This window comes from Lepidochelys kempii, chromosome 2 (genome assembly GCF_965140265.1).
Source record: "Lepidochelys kempii isolate rLepKem1 chromosome 2, rLepKem1.hap2, whole genome shotgun sequence".
Taxonomy (NCBI): Eukaryota; Metazoa; Chordata; order Testudines; family Cheloniidae; genus Lepidochelys; species Lepidochelys kempii.
The window spans coordinates 43,760,317-43,781,245 of record NC_133257.1 but is presented as its reverse complement, the minus strand read 5'-3'; the positions used below and the strand labels follow the sequence as shown (position 1 = coordinate 43,781,245).

General features: G+C 40.4%; 2 protein-coding genes across 5 annotated transcripts in view; one reads left to right on the top strand and one right to left on the bottom strand.

Annotated features, from left to right (window-relative positions):
* The window catches only part of RAD54B (RAD54 homolog B), a 122,651-nt gene extending 105,011 nt beyond the window's left edge, over positions 1-17,640 (bottom strand). The window contains exons 1-3 of one of the 2 annotated variants that reach the window (XM_073330562.1): positions 17,476-17,640; positions 8,002-8,155; positions 6,302-6,482 (exon numbers count right to left, since the gene is read on the bottom strand). In XM_073330562.1, coding sequence (XP_073186663.1) covers positions 6,302-6,482; positions 8,002-8,139 — 319 coding nt within the window. In that variant the 5' untranslated portion in view covers positions 8,140-8,155; positions 17,476-17,640. Of the gene's footprint in view, positions 1-6,301; positions 6,483-8,001; positions 8,156-17,424 lie in introns of both variants that reach the window. The other variant, XM_073330560.1, reaches the window with a different exon arrangement.
* The window catches only part of LOC140906506 (RING finger protein 151-like), a 33,689-nt gene continuing 30,384 nt past the window's right edge, over positions 17,625-20,929 (top strand). For all 3 annotated transcript variants that reach the window (XM_073330567.1, XM_073330565.1, XM_073330568.1), the window contains exon 1: positions 17,625-17,813. The gene's annotated coding sequence lies outside the window, so the exon portion shown is untranslated. The remainder of the gene's footprint in view (positions 17,814-20,929) is intronic.

Genomic DNA, 20,929 nt, shown 5'->3' with positions numbered 1-20,929 from the left:
GAGCAGCAGGATGGAGCAACATAGTGGGGAGGGGCATGTGAATCTCTCCTGCCCGCTCCTCTCCCGCCCTCTCCACTGGCAGCCATGAGGGCCGGATGAAAGAACTTTTTAAAAATTTTCTGCGAGCCGCAGTGGTGAGGTTCTTAGGTGGCCCACAGGCCAGGACTTTGAGACCCCTGCTTAAGCACTTGGATTCAGAGACTGTTGAAGTGGTAATCTCACTTTTAACAGCAGTAGCTTCTTCTGCTGGTGTAAAAAGAATATTTTCTTCCTTTGGACTAATTCATTCCAAATTGAGAAATCATTTGGGACCTCAAAAAGCAGGAAAGCTTGTTTTTCTTTTCCAGATTGTGAACAAAACAGGAAAATGAAGGTGAAGACTACTGAGTTAGCAGCAAAAGCCAATATTTTAAGTTTCTCATGTTGACCTGGCTGCCATAGTCTATTTAATTTTTTTTTTAATATTTCATTTAACTATTTTAATTTAAAACAATTTTAACAAAAACAAACCTGATTTTAAAAAACTTGAATGTTTAACTAAATTCAAAAATTCATATGCTTGTTTTGTTAAAATATTATATGTTTGCTGAAGAAAAAAATCCAGAATCCATAACATTGTTGTTTTAGTTAAATAAAACAATTGAAATGTCTGTCTGGTGATGTTCTCCCCTAATACAGCATGGCAAGAAAATCCTCCAAATATTAATGATTAACCTGTTGAACTGGAAATAGTTCACCTCCCAATGCCTTCATAAATATCTGCTTCATTTACCTTTGGTAAATGAAATAACCAAACAATCATTCATTTTCTGATATAGCTGTAAAAATAATCTGAAAAGTTTTCAAAATAAATCACTGTTTAAAAATGTAGTGTGTACCTTCTAAAAATGAAACCTACATCTATCTCTGAATTGTGACGAATATGTATTAAAGGTTATAACAACCAACAAGAATGCACTTTTATGTAGAAATCCATGATTAAATCAAGACTCCCCGACTAGTGATTTAAATCGTGATTTAAATCAATTTGATTTAAATCAAATCCACCCTGGTTATTTGGGGGTTACCACATCCATATTTCCTGACTTTTCTCAACAGGTACGTCAGAGAAAGTTAGATATGCTTAAATCTGAATCTACAAGTGCTAGAGTGCAAGATGCAGCCTTTTATGCTGCTATCTTTTGCAAGGTTTGGGGGTATTCGGAGCACAGCAAGGAGTATATTTTTCCTGATCAACAGTGACATAAGAATAAATTTGACATACTCCATTGTGAGAAAAGAACAACTTATTTACCAGATTTTTTTCTTAATTTTGAATAACTATTTGGGTTTTACTTTTCCCTGCTCTTTCCATGTTATTTTTATTGTATTGAATATATTTGTCAAGATTTACCCTGGAGATTGTATGTTGTAATCATTCTAGTCTCACACTGAATTGACAGTACAGTAATACTTATAAGGATTTACTGCTTTTAATTCTATAAAGTAATTTTAAAAAATACATTTATGAACTATCTTTGTTCATCTGAGGTTCAGATGTTGAATCTTCCAAATGTCCAGTTATGTTTTGTCCTCTTGTTCTATTTCAAGTTTCCTTTTAAAGCTTTCATTAAAAACAGCAGTAAGCAAGTTTAAGATATGCTTGTGTTTTTAATTAATGCTTTGTAATGCTTTCTCTGTGATTTGTATTTATTAAACTGAAATCCTGATTTAAGTTAAATTTCTCACAGTTCAGCACAGTGATTTGAATAAGTCCACCTAGCACACTCTTGAGAATAAAAAATTGTTTGACTCACTTCAGTTTTCCAGCTGAATACAACTGAAGAAATCCCATGAAAAAATGATTAATCAAAAATATTCAGTTAAATGTACTGTTCAATTCAGATTGATAGAAACTATTAGTTTTATCATTCTCAATTCAAGATTAGACAATTAAGAATGTTACTGTGCACAAAGACACTGATGTATATCCACTGACACTCCAAATGCAAGCTACTGTCACACTGGTTACAAGTGAAACTTGACAGGCAATTAGGAGAAGGCAGAGAGATTTATCAAGCGCAACTAGATTCTCCCTGACAGCTTCTGAACTCAGTACTCTTAAGAATTTTCGTACTGGGAAATATATCACACTTTTTTCAAACATATTAAAGATTTTTTTTAAAACTACCCAAACTTCTTGCATAAGAACATTGTCGCCCAATGTGAGGGCACTAGACTAGTCTGGAGGCAAGGAAGAAGAGCAATAAGGGCAAGGTTAAATAAACTACTGGATTCCCCTCGCCACCCGCCTTGCCTTGCTGTCTCCCCTCCACCTTTCCAATGTAAATGTGATCTGGCTGGAGGCCTTCTTCTTAAAAGCCACCTTCTATTCATGTAGCTGCCACAAAGCAGCCGGCAGCAGGAGAAGTTCACATGAAGAAAGCTGTAGTGTCAGATACCAGTTCTACAAATCAAAATTTCCTTCTCTCTGCTGCCATGGTAGTCAGGTTAGCAAAGAAAGTATATTTGGCATGGCCTCCAGGAATTCTCAATGTATACTATTTCCAAAGAGCATGCAAACTTTGAAATGCAGGAAAAAGGAAAAGCCAAAAAAATAAATAAAAGAGAAGACAGAAACCTCACCCATTCTTCACCAAGAAATAAAACAGTAATAAAAAGACAGAATGTTACCAGATAAAAGGAGAGAGAGCACATCACTCTCTCAGGACATCAAACAAAGGAATAAAGGGCAAGGTGTCCCATATACAAATGGGTGGGAAGAGTTCTAACAAATAAGATTTATATAGGCTATGTCTAGAGCCTATGTCGGCATAATTTAGGTCACTCAGGGGTGTGAATAAACCACCCCCTTGAGTGACATAAGTTACACCAACATAAGCGCTCATGTCCACAGAGTTTCTCCAGTTGACATAGTTCTGCCATTTGCGGATGTCGTTTTATTATACCAATGGGAGAGCTCTCCCATCAGCATAAAGCGTCTTCACCAGATGCGCTGCTGCAATGCAGCTTCATCAGTACAGCTGCGCTGCTGCAGCACTATAAGTGTAGACATGACCTTAGTCTCTTCATGGCACTTAGCACCCTACAAAGCCCCTGTAAAATACAGAAGTATTGCCACCTCATTTTGCTGATGAGAACTGAGGCACAGGTAACTGATTTGCCCATAGTCATATATGAAGCCTGTGCCAAAATCAGGAACTGAACAAAGTTCCCAAGTTCCAGTCCAATGCTTGAACTGCAAAACCATCCTTTCCCTTCTTCATTAAGACCTGCCCACTCCTGCTACCTCCTTTGGATTGATTTAGAAGTAGCACTTATTTATACTAAGAGAGGGCTCAGAGGTCCTCTGTTATGTAGGAAATCACAGCACCAAATGTATTCACTCACTAGTAGCATTGTTCTAAGTTTTCAAGATGTGCTGGTAGCAAATACCAGCTCAGTCACCATGCTTTGTTATTATACAAGCTAACTTAGCTGCCATCGTGTCCTATGTTCTAAATACAAAAGAACCCGCCAAGTTACACTACCACACTTTGCCACTTCAAATGAATCTAATTTTCCAACAAAAGTAATGATAAAAAAAATCCTCCAAAATGATGTATTTTTGAAGGAGCATCATATTTTTCACTAGTCATAATTATACTTAAATGGCTTGTTGTATAATAGGACCTTTTTGTCAATCTACACCTAAAATATTAAAATTCAGTGCAAAAATTCTTCAGGGTTGAGTGTCTGAGAACATGCACAGTTTTAAATCAGTAAAATTTTCCAGAAAACAAATCCATAATAATTTCAATCTAAACTAAAGCTAGCAAAGCAAGAGGTTTTTTATGTTAGATACGAGTACAGTATTTACATAGTTGCTATCTAATACAATTGTATATGCTCCAGAAAAGGGACACAATGAAAATGTGCAGCTGGAATGTCAATTTTCAGGTTTTAAAAGATTGAATGCAGAGCATTCTCCAGGAGAGGTATCAGAATGACCATCCAAATGAACTCAATTGTTTCAACATCCCCAGGTGCTTCATAAGAATTTCAATCAAAACTGAGGCATTTATTTGCACATTCTCCTGCTGTGTTTGAAACCTAAAAAACACAGCAGCATTGTGCCAGTACCGAAGAAGCAAAAAGTGAAACTTACTAATCGAGCTTCACTGTCCACACTGAATGATTTGTAGGTAACAAATGAATATGGTAGAAGAAATTAAGATTTGTTAAATTCTTTTAATCATCTAAAACACCCAGCTTTAAATTACATCATCGTGATAATATCCCTTTAACCAAACCAACTGATTTTACCACCTGGCTAGAAAATTCATATATAATTCATTAGTCAAAAAAAAATCTATGCAATCTGATTTTCATGAGCAGTTTCCATTATTTTTGAGTTTCATAAATAGCAGAAGCTTTAACAAAATAAAATTGATTATTAAGTTTCATGCTCTGACTGAAGTTTATGGCTTACATCGTTTACATAATTGTTGCGCTAGTTATGCCGAGTAGCACATGAATTGGTACAACTGGTAGGACTTATATGGGTACCTTGGAAAATATAGGATATTGAAAACAAATTAAGTCTTGGTAAAGGCTGGATCCAGGGATACGCTGGCAGAAGCTGGTAGTTGTATCTAAGTAACAGTGATTACTTTAAGCAGTATTTATAACAAAATAAAGCTCTTCTTATATAGTGCTTTTCATCAGTGCTTTACAAAGGAGGTCAGTATCCATTTTACAAAAGGAGAAACTGAGACACAAGAGATGAAGTGACTTGTCAAAGGTCACCCAGCAGGCGAGCTGGGAACAGAACTCAGTGTCCTGAGTTTTAGTCCAGTGCTCTATCCATTCAGCAACACTAGGTCCCTCTATTCACAACTCTATTTCAGAAGTACTAACATGGATCTTCACAGGGAAGATATGTCAGCAGTTTTCTCCCTTTAGCACTATGACTTCCAGGGGGAATCTTTCACTTCTGTAGCAATTTTTGTGGGGGAATCTGCTGATAGAGGTTCCTCCACAAGTATGTCATTTTAAAGTATCTGCCAGTGTGCAATTTAATGGACCCAGAGAACACAAACATTGAACATGCACTTACATCACAGCAGACCATAAATTACTCAAAACCAAAAAAAGTTGTCCTGTGGCCATTCTTCCTACCACCCAAACACTTAAAAATTTATATTTAATTTATAAGCATCAGAAGGAACAGGAGTTAACGTGTAAGACAGGTAAACGTGAGGGCCTTAAAAAGTTGAGAAGTCCTTTTCAAACAAACCGAGGTTTATGATTTTATTGTGAAAGCGTAGGTCACCATAATCCATGAGGACAAAACAATTTCTAACCACCATTTTCACAGTTCCTTGCAATCATTACAAGACAGATCAGGTAAAGACTCAAAAAACAACGTTCTGAAAGAAGTCCCTAACAACTACTCCAAAGAAGCCACATGATCATATGCACCAACATGTATTATGAAGTTCTGTAAAAATGTAAGCAAAAATGTTAAACCATCTCATCACAGTCACATTTTATAATAGGGTTGAACATCACTTTGTTAAACAAAGACTTGATTACAATTCCAATGGTTATAAAGAGTCACAAATTGTATAGTTTAAATTACAAACAGTTGTGGAATTTTTCTAACATCAGACCCAATTAAACATACTACACTTAAAATAATAAATTATCAATCAATCATTAAATTAAGTCAGAAAAAATAAAAATAGTAACTTAACAGAAAACAAAAAGTGTTAGGGCTTGTTTATACTTGAAACGCTACACCAGCACAGCAGTAGCATTGTAGGACTTCGGTGTAGACACTACCTACACCAACAGGAGGGGTTCTCCCATCAGCATAGGTAATCCACCTCCCCAAGAGGTGGTAGCTAAGTCAACAGAAGAATCCTTTGGTCAACCCAGTGTCATCTACACCAAGGGTTACGTTGGATTACCCATGTTGCTCATGTGTGCACTTTGAACATCCCTGAGCAACGCAGCTGGGTTGACCTAACTTTTTAGTTTAGGCCAGGACTTAGAAAGGTGGCGCCAACAGCTAGTCTCCACTTTCTTTTAGATCCCCCACCAAATAAACGGGAGGGGTTGAGGAAAGCAGTCGATTTGAGCAACTTTAATTATTATTATTACTATTTTTTGTAATACAGGAGATAATGCTACCACTACAAGACTTTAAGCATTTATGTAACGTTCATATCATGTCAATGAGTAACAAATCAGCCTTATGTTTTTCAAATACTTCCAAATTAGTCCACTTTTTTAAAGTTGCTGTGATATATCTTACCTGCTTTAGGTCTATTTACTTTTTTCATTCCAGCAGCCTCACATTCATTTTCTCCATTACACTTTTCCATGGAGCTTATTTCTTCAAGAGATTCCACAGCCTGTGTAGAATTTATATTTATACCACATATTCTAGAAAGAGCTCTTATATGCTTAGAGCCATTCTGCTGTTTCTCTTCTACCTGCAAAAACAGAAATTCAGGGTAGCATTTTCCCTACCCTTAATGCAAAAGTGAAAAATCTGCCTTTAATAGAATCAAAAAATATTAGGGTTGGAAGGGATCTCAGGCGGTCATCTAGTCCAACCCCTTGCTCAAAGCAGGACCAATTCCCAACTAAATCATCCCAGCCAGGGCTTTGTCAAGCCTGACCTTAAAAACCTCAAAGAAAGGAGATTCCACCAGCTCCCTCGGTAACCCATTCCAGTGCTTCACCACTCACCTAGTGAAAAAGTTTTTCCTAATATCCAACCTAAACCTCCCCTACAGCAACTTGAGACCATTACTTCTTGTTCTGTCATCTGCCACCACTGAGAACAGTCTAGATCCATCCTCTTTGGAACCCCCTTTCAGGTAGTTGAAATCAGCTATCAATTCCCCCTTCATTCTTCTCTTCTGAAGAAGAAACAATCCCAGTTCCCTCAGCCTCTCCTCATAAGTCATGTGTTCCAGTCCCCTATAATCATTTTTGTTGCCCTCCGCTGGACTCTTTCCAATTTTTCCACATCCTTCTTGTAGTGTGGGGCCCAAAACTGGACACAGTACTCCAGATGAGTACATCCTTGAAAGATATATAGTTCTTTTCCATATTTAAATGTATTACAGAAAATACCAGTTCAGACTATACAAAAATATTAAAATCTAAATTTCTCCTGTTGCCAATTTAAGACAATAATTAGGTACTACCCACATCCAAACTTTAGTAGCTCTATGCAATTTTGAAGTTTGGTTATACAGGTCAGGATTAATCATTCCTTCTCTAAGTTTGCAAGTTACTCTAGTCCAAATTCTGCCACCCTTTATTTACGCTGAATAGTCCCATAGATTTTCAGTGGTACCTGCTGAGAAGTAAGGTACTATTCATACATAAGGAAAAATCAAGCCTCTACTATGTATATTTGTGTGTATACACATGGATACATGAAAATAAATAAATGTGCTTTTAATATAAATGGCCATCCACAAAAGCAGCAACTTCTACTTATGACTTCTATTCAACAGAAGCCTTAAAATTAAAGATATACTAAAATGAGGACATACTGAATTTTTTTCTATATCAGAGGCTTTGCTGTCTTGTAGCCACACTGTGACTCAGTGTATTGACATTTTTGAATTATCCATCTTAAGAAAGGACCTTCTTTTCTGAAATGCTTTTGCCAGGACATTCAAAACATTTTACAGTCCAGTCTCTCAGTAACCCAGTGACGTATAGGCCAACCCTGCAATCCACGCGTTGGCTACAGTAAGACTTGTATATATGCTGAATTCTGATACTTTTTACTCATAGGTAGCACTTTTACTTCAATGGTGAATTTCGAGTAGTAATGGGACTACTTGAGGAATAAGGTGCAATTCAGCATGAGTTAAGGTCAGAATCTGACCCATTACGACTACTTGCATGAGTAAGAATTAATTACTGTTGGCATATTTTAGTTGTGGTGCTGCATAGCTAAATGTTTCCCCATCCCATTTTTCTTTTTACCTCAGTCAACTTAATTTCTGGAACCAGCTGTTCATTTTCTTTCTTCAGACAGATTGTGTTATTTTTTCCTGGGGGTATAAACCTTGGCTTTTTAGCTGAATTCCCTAGACGTTGACTTGGAGCTGCTGATCGCCTCATATTTACTTCTGCCAGTCTGAAAAACAGCAGATACAGAAATTTTGGGGGGCAAGAACCTTTAACAGCAGAAATATTTCAGGATATCACTCTACATGCACATCTTAAAAATGAAAGCATCTATCACACAGTCTGTATCTCAGATAATTTCCAAGAGCAATTTTAGTTCTCAGGTTTAACATACTATATGTACAAAACTGATGTAAGATGTTCAAACAAGACATGCAACTACTGTAATTAAAAAGAGAGAAATAGAAATAGTAAACTGTATCTTTACTAATCCACACTGTAGGACTCAGTCATTAACATTTCCACTTTCACCTGAGAAGTCAATGATGCACTTCTCAAGAACAAGAGGTACTTTAAGGATGAACAGTATACAAATTGCTTTTCTACAAACTGTACATGGACTAATAAAGACAGACATTTGGGAATGGAAACTTCTCTTGTGCCCTCCACAGCTAATCTTGAAAAATCCATTACTGTACTTATAAACAGAGTACTGAATGTTCAAGATGCGCATTTGAGGTTAGAATTCTGCCTTTAATAATCAACTAATTAATAATCAATTAATAATCAAACTGGTTGTGTAAACTCCCCTTATCAAGATGGGAATAGAGCTGGGTACAGTCTCAGCTCTATATGCACTGTTACAGTCAGTATCCTGTATCCTTTAAGAAAAGGAGTACTTGTGGCACCTTAGAGACTAACAAATTTATTTGAGCATAAGCTTTTGTGAGCTACAACTCACTTCATCAGATGCATTCAGTTGAAAATGCAGTGGGGAGATTTATATACATACAGAACATGAAACAATGGGTGTTACCATACACACTGTAACGAGAGTGATCACTTAAGGTGAGCTATTACCAGCAAAAAGAAAAGGAGTACTTGTGGCACCATACAGACAAACCAATTTATTTGAACATAAGCTTTCGTGAGCTACAGCTCACTTCATCGGACGCATACTGTGGAAAATACAGAAGATGTTTTTATACACACCGACCATGAAAAAATGGATGTTTATCACTACAAAAGGTTTTCTCTCCCCCCACCCCACTCTCCTGCTGGTAACAGCTTATCTAAAGTGATCACTCTCCTTACAATGTGTATGATAATCAAGGTGGGCCATTTCCAGCACAAATATCATACACATTGTAAGGAGAGTGATCACTTTAGATAAGCTGTTACCAGCAGGAGAGTGGGGTGGGGGGAGAGAAAACCTTTTGTAGTGATAAACATCCATTTTTTCATGGTCGGTGTGTATAAAAACATCTTCTGTATTTTCCACAGTATGCGTCCGATGAAGTGAGCTGTAGCTCACGAAAGTTTATGCTCAAATAAATTGGTTAGGCTCTAAGGTGCCACAAGTACTCCTTGTCTTTTTGCGAATACAGACTAACACGGCTGTTACTCTGAAACCTGTCATATTACCAGCAGGAGAGCGGGGGGGGAAGGGGGGGGAAGCTTTTGTAGTGATAATCAAGGTGGGCCATTTCCAGCAATTGACAAGAACGTCTGAGGAACGGTGGGGGAGGGGAATAAACATGGGGAAATAGTTTTACTTTGTGTAATGACCCATCCACTTCCAGTCTCTATTCAAGTCTAAGTTAATTGTATCCAGTTTGCAAATTAATTCCAATTCAGCGGTCTCTTGTTGGAGTCTGTTTTTGAAGTTTTTTTGTTGAAGAACTGCAACTTTTAGGTCTGTAATCGAGTGACCAGAGAGACTGAAGTGTCCTCCAACTGGTTTTTGAATGTTATTATGCATTTAGCTGTATGGAATGGAAATCGATCAACTTCATGAAAAAACTTGTACAGATAGACAGACAGACATCTTCCTTTCCAAATGCAAACAGATGGACATCATACAAAAAGGACTGAAGGTAAAAAATCCATTACAATATACATACCACAGACTATGCTGACGGCTTGTGCCACACGCTCAAAAAGAAATTGCGGAACTACCTGATCAACATCCTCTACAGCAAACAGGGAAAGATTAAGAATGAGCTCTCAAAAATGGATACTCTCCTAAAAAACCAACCTTCCACACAAACTTCCTCATGGCTGGACTTTACAAAAACTAGACAAGCCATTTACAACACACACTTTGCTTCTCTACAAAAGAAAAAGGACACTAAACTATCTAAACTACTACATGCCACAAGGGGCCACAACAGTAGTTCCCTTAACCCACCCAGCAATATTGTTAATCTATCCAACTATACTCTTAGCCCAGCAGAAGAATCTGTCCTATCTCGGGGCCTCTCCTTCTGTCCCTCCACCCCCACGAACATGATACAGTTCTGTGGTGCCTCAGAATCCTATTTTCAACGTGTCCGACTCAAGGAATATTTCCAACACACCTTTGAACAACATACTAACCCACAGAGACTTCCTACCAAGACTACAAAAAGACGGATTCTGGGTGGACTCCTCCTGAAGGTCGAAACAACAGACTGGACTTCTACATACAGTGCTTCCGCTGACGTGCACGGGCTGAAATTGTGGAAAAGCAGCATCACTTGCCCCATAATCTCAGCCGTGCAGAACACAATGCCATCCACAGCCTCAGAAATAACTCTGACATCATAATCAAAAAGGCTGACAAAGGAGGTGCTGTCGTCATCATGAATACGTCGGAATATGAACAAGAGGCTGCTAGGCAGCTCTCCAACACCACTTTCTACAAGCCATTACCCTCTGATGCCACTGAGAGTTACCAAAAGAAACTACAGCATTTGCTCAAGAAACTCCCTGAAAAAGCACAAGAACAAATCCGCACAGACACACCCCTGGAATCCCGACCTGGGGTATTCTATCTGCTACCCAAGATCCATAAACCTGGAAATCCTGGACGCCCCATCATCTCAGGCATTGGCACGCTGACAGCAGGATTGTCTGGCTATGTAGACTCCCTCCTCAGGCTCTACGCTACCTAGCACTCCCAGTTATCTTCGAGACACCACTGACTTCTTGAGGAAACTACAATCCATCGGTGATCTTCCTGAAAACACCATCCTGGCCACTATGGATGTAGAAGCCCTCTACACCAACATTCCACACAAAGATGGACTACAAGCCGTCAGGAACAGTATCCCCCATAATGTCACAGCAAACCTGGTAGCTGAACTTTGTGACTTTGTCCTCACCCATAACTATTTCACATTTGGGGACAATGTATACCTTCAAATCAGCGGCACTGCTAGGGGTACCCGCATGGCCCCACAGTATGCCAACATTTTTAGGGCTGACTTAGAACAACGCTTCCTCAGCTCTCGTCCCCTAATGCCCCTACTCTACTTGCGCTACATTGATGACATCTTCATCATCTGGACCCATGGAAAAGAAGCCCTTGAGGAATTCCACCATGATTTCAACAATTTTCATCCCACCATCAACCTCAGCCTGGACCAGTCCACACGAGAGATCCACTTCCTGGGCACAACGGTGCTAATGAGCGATGATCACATAAACACCATCCTATCCCGGAAACCTACTGACCGCTATTCCTACATACATGCCTCCAGCTTTCATCCAGACCACACCACACGATCCATTGTCTACAGCCAAGCTCTACCATACAACCACATTTGCTCCAACCCCTCAGACAGAGACAAACACCTACAAGATCTCTAGCAAGCATTCTTACAACTACAATACCCACCTGCTGAAGTGAAGAAAGAGATTGACAGAGCCAGAAGAGTACCCAGAAGTCACCTACTACAGGACAGGCCCAACAAAGAAAATAACAGAACGCCACTAGCCATAACCGTCAGCCCCCAACTAACACCTCTCCAACGCATCCTCAAGGATCTACAACCTATCCTGAAGGATGACTCATCACTCTCACAGATCTTGAGACAAGCCAGTCCTTGCTTACAGACAGCCCCCCCAACCTGAAGCAAATATTCACCAGCAAACACACACCACACAACAGAACCACTAACCCAGGAACCTATCCTTGCAACAAAGCCCATTGCCAACTGTGTCTACGTATCTATTCAGGGGACACCATCATAGGGCCTAATCACATCAGCCACACTATCAGAGGCTTGTTCACCTGCACATCTACCAATGTGATAGATGCCATCATGTGCCAGCAATGCCCCTCTGCCATGTACATTGGCCAAACTGGACAGTCTCTACGTAAAAGAATAAATGGACACAAATCAGACTTCAAGAATTATAACATTCAAAAACCAGTTGGAGAACACGTCAATCTCTCTGGTCACTCAAGTACAGACCTAAAAGTGGCAATTCTTCAACAAAAAAAACTTCAAAAACAGACTCCAACAAGAGACTGCTGAATTGGAATTAATTTGCAAACTGGACACAATTAACTTAGGCTTGAATAGAGACTGGGAGTGGATGGGTCATTACACAAAGTAAAATTATTTCCCCATGTTTACTCCCCACCCCCACCGTTCCTCAGACGTTCTTGTCAACTGCTGGAAATGGCCCACCTTGATTATCACTAAAAAAAGGTCCCCCCCCTCCCCCGGCTCTCCTGCTGGTAATAGCTCACCTTAAGTGATCACTCTGGTTACAGTGTGTATGGTAGGTTTCAGAGTAACAGCCATGTTAGTCTGTATTCGCAAAAAGAAAAGGAGTACTTGTGGCACCTTAGAGACTAACCAATTTATTTGAGCATAAGCTGTAGCTCACGAAAGCTTATGCTCAAATAAATTGGTTAGTCTCTAAGGTGCCACAAGTACTCCTTTTCTTTTTGCGAATACAGACTAACACGGCTGTTACTCTGAAACCTGTCTGTATCCTTTATTTCCAGTAGCACCCACAGAGTGCTAGTTGCTTTCCAAACATCAAATGTCATTGTTCACGCAGATGAACTCAAGACTATAATATACTCCAAGAAGTCATTCTGATACAGTATACTTGCATCTATTGCAACAGAACTTGAAAAAGATAATGTGTTTTTACTATGAAAATGTTATGTGGCAGTACAGAGACACAATATATGGGTTAAAGTTTTCTTTAATTCTCTCAGATTTCATAATTGGGTTTCCAGAATTATTTGTTTTAATTACATGACAGATATTGACCAAGAATACAGTCAAAGCTTAGTAGGCCTTCATGTGATACAAACATCTCTGTCCTTTTGGGAACAGGACACAGACAGTTTTGGTAGCCACCGTATACTCCAGTTGCACAAATCTTTTTCTGCACTGTTTTGCACTCTAGTGGTCTACTAGCTGCACAGCAACCCTTCGAAGAACATTCACACAAAAGCAATTAAGGGGCTACTGTTAAGAAAAAACACTTCTTAAAAGATTTAGTTACAAAAATGCTTAGTATTGATGACTGTTTTATAATTGTGGTTTACCTAACTAGACAAACAAGAGTGCATGTATGAAGCTACTGGCAGAGCTACACCTGGATGGAAGAATGATCACCATTTGATTTCACCCTATATGTTAGTCACTTTCAGTGTGGTTGTATTAGGAAGCACTCTTCTTTTAAGTGATATCTTTGCTTTTCCCTTATCATATTCAAGATTTGCAAGCCTCTTCTATGGCTCTGTTGATGCAACCGGGGCCTACTCTTCTTGTATATATAATAATTCAATATCTGTTCCTTTGTTGCTGTTAAACTTAAGAACCTTTAACAAGCAGATATCTTTATGCATCTATGGAAAGATTTAGGTTTACTGCATTGTTTTTATAAATATATTATTTTTACTTGAATAAAAATTATACCAGTCAACTTTATTACAAGTTACAAGGGTTATACTTCACATACTATCTATGTTTTCTTAGGACCAGTCTTCTTTTAAATTATAAACTCTGGGCAAGGATTGTCCTTTACTATCACTTCTGGGGGAATTCTGTGCCACTGTGCATGTGCAGAATTCATGTCCCCAGCAGAATTTTTTTTCTCTGCAGAAAATACAAAGAAATGTTCTGCCAGAGGGGTACTGCAGTTATGCCTTTCACCCACAAGGGGATGCTGTGGTGCCAAAACAGAGGGCAGCTGCTCCAGGCAGGAGCAGACCTCTACGGATAGGGAGGAGAAAAGGCTGCCTTCCTCAGAGCGCCTTGCCCATAAGGCCAGGTGAGGAGGCATGGAATATGGGGGGCACAGAGAAAGCAGGGCACATAGAGCTGCAGGGGGTGAGACAGGTTCAAAAGGGCTAGTGGGAGGACAGACTGGAGCAGGGCCTGAATGGGAGTGGGGGTGCAGGGCCACATTGGGATGAGGGAAGGGGGTGGCTGAGTGAGTGTGCAGGGGCACATGGGGAAAGGGAAGAGGGGGTGCAAGGATATATGGAGACAGGAGGTGAACGGACACATGGGGACAGGGGCAGATATACCTGACTGAATGAGAGAGGCAAGGGGTCAGCCAGGGTCTGCATGGGGGAGGCTCCCCAACTCCCTAACAACCCCCCCCCCGCAAAAAAACCTGTTCCATACTTCTCTCACCTACATCCAACTACCCACCATGTTCACTCCCAGCCTTCTTTCCAGGAATTACTTCCTTCTCCCTCAGTTCCTCTGTTACCCCTTACTCCCACAAGCCTTTGCACTACTTCTGAGGGGTGCAGGAAATATGTTTCTGTATTGTAGTTTAAATGAATTATTACTCAAGTTCTTTATTAATATGCCTAGTAAGGAATTTATTTGTCAAAAAACATTTCCTGAATCTTTTTTGTTGTCTGTATTGTTACAGACATACTTGCTGTCAGGTATGTTGAAATAAATTACCAAAATAATTGAAACTGGTTTGATTATATTGTGTTATTTTGACAAATAAAATATGCAACATTTTAAAATATTGCGTGCAGAATTCCCCCAGGAGTATATTATGTATCTGTACAGCCCATACGATATTTTGGGTGCTATTGTAATATTATACATTGCATACAATGCATATGATGTATTATTGTATACAGGGTGTATTGCAAAGCATAATGTAAAAAACACAGAAAAAAATATAAAAAGCAAGAGAATAATTTTACACTAGCTCACTTTTTCTCAATGTACATACACTCCTACTTTTACTAAAGCAAAGAGTGAAAGAATACCCTTTATGTACAAATACATACAAATTTTTAGAATACAACTGAGCAGATTTGCATAGATACGTAAGGTTCCAGGCCTCTTAGAAAAATTCCCATATTGGAACAGGTCCTTCTCCTGCAACTGACTGGTAGGTAGGTGCATTTTCTCCAGTGTTTGTCTGAGAGATGGCTTTCAATATTACTCATCTTTACAGGCATTATTTACCATTGTATTGCAATTTATATATCAGGAAGGAATGTGAGTGGTCTTGTTGCAGTTGGTTATACTATTCACATGTATCAAGTTAAGCATTTACCTAAATGTTCATGGGAGCTGGGCCTTAAATTTCATGCAAGAATGGCCCTTACATTATTGCACTGCCCAGTTTGTTTGCATTTTTTAATATTGTGAAGGGAGCAGATACCATGTTCAACATGTTTATATAGCAATCTTAGACCGCAGATGGCTCACCTTCCCTACCCTGATAACATCAGGTCAAATCATTGTATAGGAATAATAATCAAGAACATCCAAAATAGGTACAAAATACAACGCAATTTGGACAGCACTGGCCCATCTTGATCTACCCACCTAACTGGCAGTAACTTCCAGCTATCACCTTGTGAAATAGTGCAAATTAATCTGGAAAGTTTGTGTTATACATGGTATGCACATTAGATCTCTAAAATCCAAATACTTAATTTTAAATGAAGTCCATTGAAAAAGAGTTTCCAGGGTCAGTGCAGTCTTAAAAGATTCTACCCCAACAAATCAGGAGAACCTGAGATTTTAACGAATTTCACTTTATACCCCAAAACTTTACCAAAGGTTTTAATCAAAAGTAATAGGTATGGAATGTTCAGGAACAGAAAAAAGTAGATAAATATACAAATCAACTTCTTGTCAATGCCTGAGACTAACATCTTTGGGCTAGTCTACATTGGCAATGCTAAAGTGCTGTCATGGCAGCATTTTAATGTGCCTTGTGTGATCAGGTCGCAGCACTGGGAGAGAGCTCTCCCAGTGCTCTAAAAAATCCACCTCAATGAGGGGCATGGCTCCCAGAGCTGGAGCACTGCTTACACTTGCACTTTACAGAGCTGCAACATGCTGTGCTCAGGGGGGTGTTTTTTTCACACCCCTGAGTGAGAAAGTTGCAGCGCTGTTAATTGCCAGCGTACACAAACCCCTAGATAGCAGCACTATTTCTTATTGCCTGTACTAGGGGTTCAAGACTGATGCATTACTTTAATTTCAATTTGTATACATATAACTGGAAACACACATTTACTGGGTTATGTATCATCTACCTCAAAACAAAGAAAGATAGAGCTTATTTCTGATGAGAAGGCAGAGCATATCTAATTCTACAGGACAAGTGGCTGGAAGAAAACTGGGAGAGCACTTTAGAGAAGAGCGGTGACTGCCAATATTCTCACACTGGGGCATAGCCACGTAGCATTCAAGCCCACCCAAATCTGAGTCAGGGTGTAGTGCTGCCACAGCAGCCCAGAGCATCACTCAGGCACCTGAAATCCAGGACAGGAGCTATGCGCCCGCCCTTCAGAAAACTATGCTCCGGCAACTCTGCCTTGCCATTTTCTGCACTGCCCCATGCACGTGCCCAGCTCAGCAGGTGAAGCCCAGTGTCTGGAGACACCTAGGAAGAGGGCGTGGCATCAGGGGAGAAGCTGAGTTAGCACAGTCTGTCATTGCCCCTCCACCCAAAAGTCAGGGCCCACCAAAATTTCCACTCCTAGGTACTCCACTATCTCAAACATACAGGGGCAATATTCCGTTTTCCCCTCTTAGGCCTCACACTCCCGTCACGGCAATAAGACTGTTCCAGAGACGAGCCAGATTAAAAATTAGCAAAAGGAAACGTCGCTTTACCGATCGGCTGGGCGAACACACCCTGATGCCCAAAGCAGGCATCGCCCAGCAGGGATGAGCTGCTGGGCAGGGCAGATTTGTCACAGAGGCAGGGCTCAGGACCCTCCGCCAAGCCAGTAGCTTGCTTACAAGTACCCTCTGCTCCCCCTTCCCCCGGCACCCACTGCCAGGCCCCTTGCGGGTGGGTCAGGCGGGACGCTCACTGCCCCCCCCCCCCGCCGCCGCCGCCGCCCCCGCGCGGGACTGCAGCATCCGCGTACTGTCCCCGGAGGAGAGCTGCGCTCCCCCTGCCGGGAAGGAGGTAGCGGACTCCGCCGCCTCCTCAGTCACTGCGCCCCTGCCCCACGCACCCGAGCTCCCCCGCCCCACTCACAACGCGCTCAAGTCAACCGTCCCGCCGCAGCCACCGGCTCCCGTCAGCCACCTGCCACACAGCGCATGCGTCCTCCTTTCCTCCCACCGGCCATCGTTCAACCGCGCATGCTCCTATCGCTCATCCTCACTCCACCGGCTATCCTGCACCCGCGCGTGCCCGCTGCCCTCTCCCCTCTCTTGCACGGGTTTGCTGGGTGCTGCATTGCGCATGCGCATGCTGCCACCCACAGTATGGCGGTCCTGCTGGGGTCATCCCCGGTGTGTGACAGGCAGCCGTCAAGCAATAGCAGTCGCAAAATGCACTGCTGCTTGTCGTTGCGGCGGGGCTTGGAAACCAACTGAGAACCGAGAGAGTGTGTGTGGTGTGAGGTGCCGCCGGGCTGGGCGGTAAGTGGGTCTCTGGGACGGGGAGCGGTTAACCGTGCGTGGTGGGGCCTACCTCCAAGGGTTGGGGGGCGTGGAGCTGCGGGATCCCATCCCCAGCGGGGGATGCCGCGCGTGCACTGGCCCCTGAAGCCAGCGTGACGCGGCCAAGAGCCGGGGATGGTGCGGGAGGAGCGGGGTATAGGGCCAGGCAGGCGCCTGAGGGGCTGACCCGGTGAATAACGGCTCGTCGCCAGGGATTCTCTGGCAGCGGCCTGCGGGGGATTCAGTCAGCGAGAAATCGGAGGTGGAGATGTGACTTCGAGCTATATATCTGCCAGCGGAAAACTGGCAGCATCTGTCCATCCAAGTCCCTGACTTTCCTCCCCTTGGTGGTCAGTTAGCTCTGCTCCAGATCCATCTGTGTCTCACCCACTTACCCAGATACAGTTTGTAAGAGCATTAACTTCTAAAAACTTTACCTATTACGTCATTTAATGTAAATTTCAAGAATCTGCATTTAAAGTGTAATCTTTTTTTCCTCTGTAGTAGCATATAAGAATGTGTTCCCCTTTGTACTGCCATTCAGTTTGTGTAAATTGATCGAATGTTACCTGTATGTAACTAAACTTAATTGAAATGTTGCTAATTACACCTTGCTTCCAATCTGGCCTTAAAACGAATAACAGCTAAAAACAAAATCTGAAGTATAGCAATAACATTGCTAGTCTCCACCTTTCACAATTGTAAGAAAAGTTTTAGATAGCAGTATGGGGGTTTCAGAGTAACAGCCGTGTTAGTCTGTATTCGCAAAAAGAAAAGGAGTACTTGTGGCACCTTAGAGACCAACCAATTTATTTGAGCATGAGCTTTTGTGAGCTACAGCTCACTTCAACTCACGAAAGCTCATGCTCAAATAAATTGGTTAGTCTCTAAGGTGCCACAAGTACTCCTTTTCTTTTTGCAGTATGGGGGTGAAGTTCAGCTGGTGATGTCTCTGTAAGCAAGTGTTGGCAGAGAGGAGCACTTCTCATTTTGGGATTATTAGTGAAATTAGTGAATCTTCATACAGAACCAAGTTTTCATTTTAAAGCATAGTTTCTCTCCCTTCGGGAAAGAAGTGTCTGTAAATTGTTACAGAAGGATTACTGAATTCACATTTTTACCGCACAAATTTGTATTTATCTTATAATGTGTAAAAGTAGTATGTGTCAAATATGTGCATGCCAGGTTCAATCTTGCTTTTGACTCTAGTTGTTGGAAAATAGCAAACAATGAGTCTAACTTTAAAAAATGCATTCTTAAATGCTTATTTATAGTGGAAGGTTATATACCTATCTTGATTTTTGCAGATTTCTAAATTTTAGTGGTATTTTTATTTTTTCACATATACTGAAAATTAAGAGAGGTTGGGTAAGGAATGGTGTTATTGGTAAGGAATGGTGTCCCTATACTCTGTTTGTCAGAGGGTGGAGATGGATGACAGAAGAGAGATCACTTGATCATTACCTGTTAGGTTCACTCCGTCTGGGGCACCTGGCATTGGCCACTGTCGGTAGACAGGATACTGGGCTGGATGGACCTTTGGTCTGACCCAGTATAGCCATTATTATGTTCTTATGAGGTTGTTAGCACTTTTGAGGAAGGATTATTATTCAAAATTATCTTGACAAATTGAGAATTGGTCTGAAAGCAACAAGGTGAAATTCAGTAAAGACAAGTGCAAAGTACTACACTTAGGAAGAAAAATCAATGCATAGCTACAGAATGGGGAGTAACTGGCTAGGCAGTAGTACTGCTGAAAAGAATCTGGGGGTTATAGTGGTTCATAAATTGATTGAGTCAACAATGTGATGCAACTGCAAAAAAGGTTAATGTAATTCTGGGGTGTATTAATAGGAGTGTCATATGTAAGATACAGGAGGTTATTGTTCCACTCTACTTGGCACTGATGAGGTCCCATCTGGAGAACTGTCTCCAGTTCTGGACTACCACTCTTTAAGTAAGATGTGGACAAATCAGACAGAGTCCGAAGGAGACCAACAAAAATAAGAGGTTTAGAATTCCTGACCAATGACGAAAGTGTAAAGAAACTGAGTCTTGAGGAAAGACCGTTAGTCCTGAGGGGGGAAAAAACAGTAAATTCACTCTTACTGGCCCTCGTTTTAGACCAAAACTTGACACTAGGTCCCCACAGTTTCTTATCCTTCTTATAAATTATGTAAGTCAAAAATAAAGAATTATGAAATATTATTCTAAATAAATGATTTGTCATCTTAAAGTTCCTGTATTAACTATTCTCTTGTGTCTCTTATTTTTGGGTTATTATCCCACATTTAGATATCAGCATACTGAGAGCAATGACTATAAATAAGGATCAATATTCTGACTAGTTGGCACACATTCTTTCAATATAATATTACAATTATCCTCACATTGGGTTTACCTAGAAGATTTAAAAATGGTCACTTTTTCTTTTTAATAAATTCTTGTTTTAGAAATATAGTTGTTAGGCTAGGTATCAGAACTTGATTGTTTCTCAGCACTATACACTTGCTTGCAATAATGCTTTTTTTAAAAATCTAAACTGCATCTTATGGTCTGGATATAACTTCAGTTAGTTAGATAAGTATGTTTCATCAGTTCAAGCAATTTGACCTTACCAGACTTCAGCTGTAATTTTTTTTTTACATAATATTATATTGTTTTTGATTGCATTGATCTGAACATAAGATTTTGGAGTAATCCTTTGCTTTAGTGTCCATTTACAGGAAGAATAAAGCTGTGACCTTGTAAACTCACGTTAACTTACTGGCCTTGTTTTTTTAGCTCCGTATAGAGTCTATTTGTTGTATTAAAAACATTGATTTGGATACATTTCTAAATCTCCCATTGAGCGCTCTGGGAACCTGCTTCTAAGATCACAAATGTTTTGGATTCAAAAGCTGTCTTTCCAAACACCTTCAGGAGGTAGTTTCAGTTGAAATAATGCTCTCAAAAATACACTGACACATCTCCTTGTTTTATCAAATAGAAAACTGAATGAAATTAAGTAACTAAAAGCTAAAGTTTTTCTGACCGTAAATTTGAATTTAAATTCTTAATTTATTCTGCAATAATAAATGGGGGTCTAAAATCTC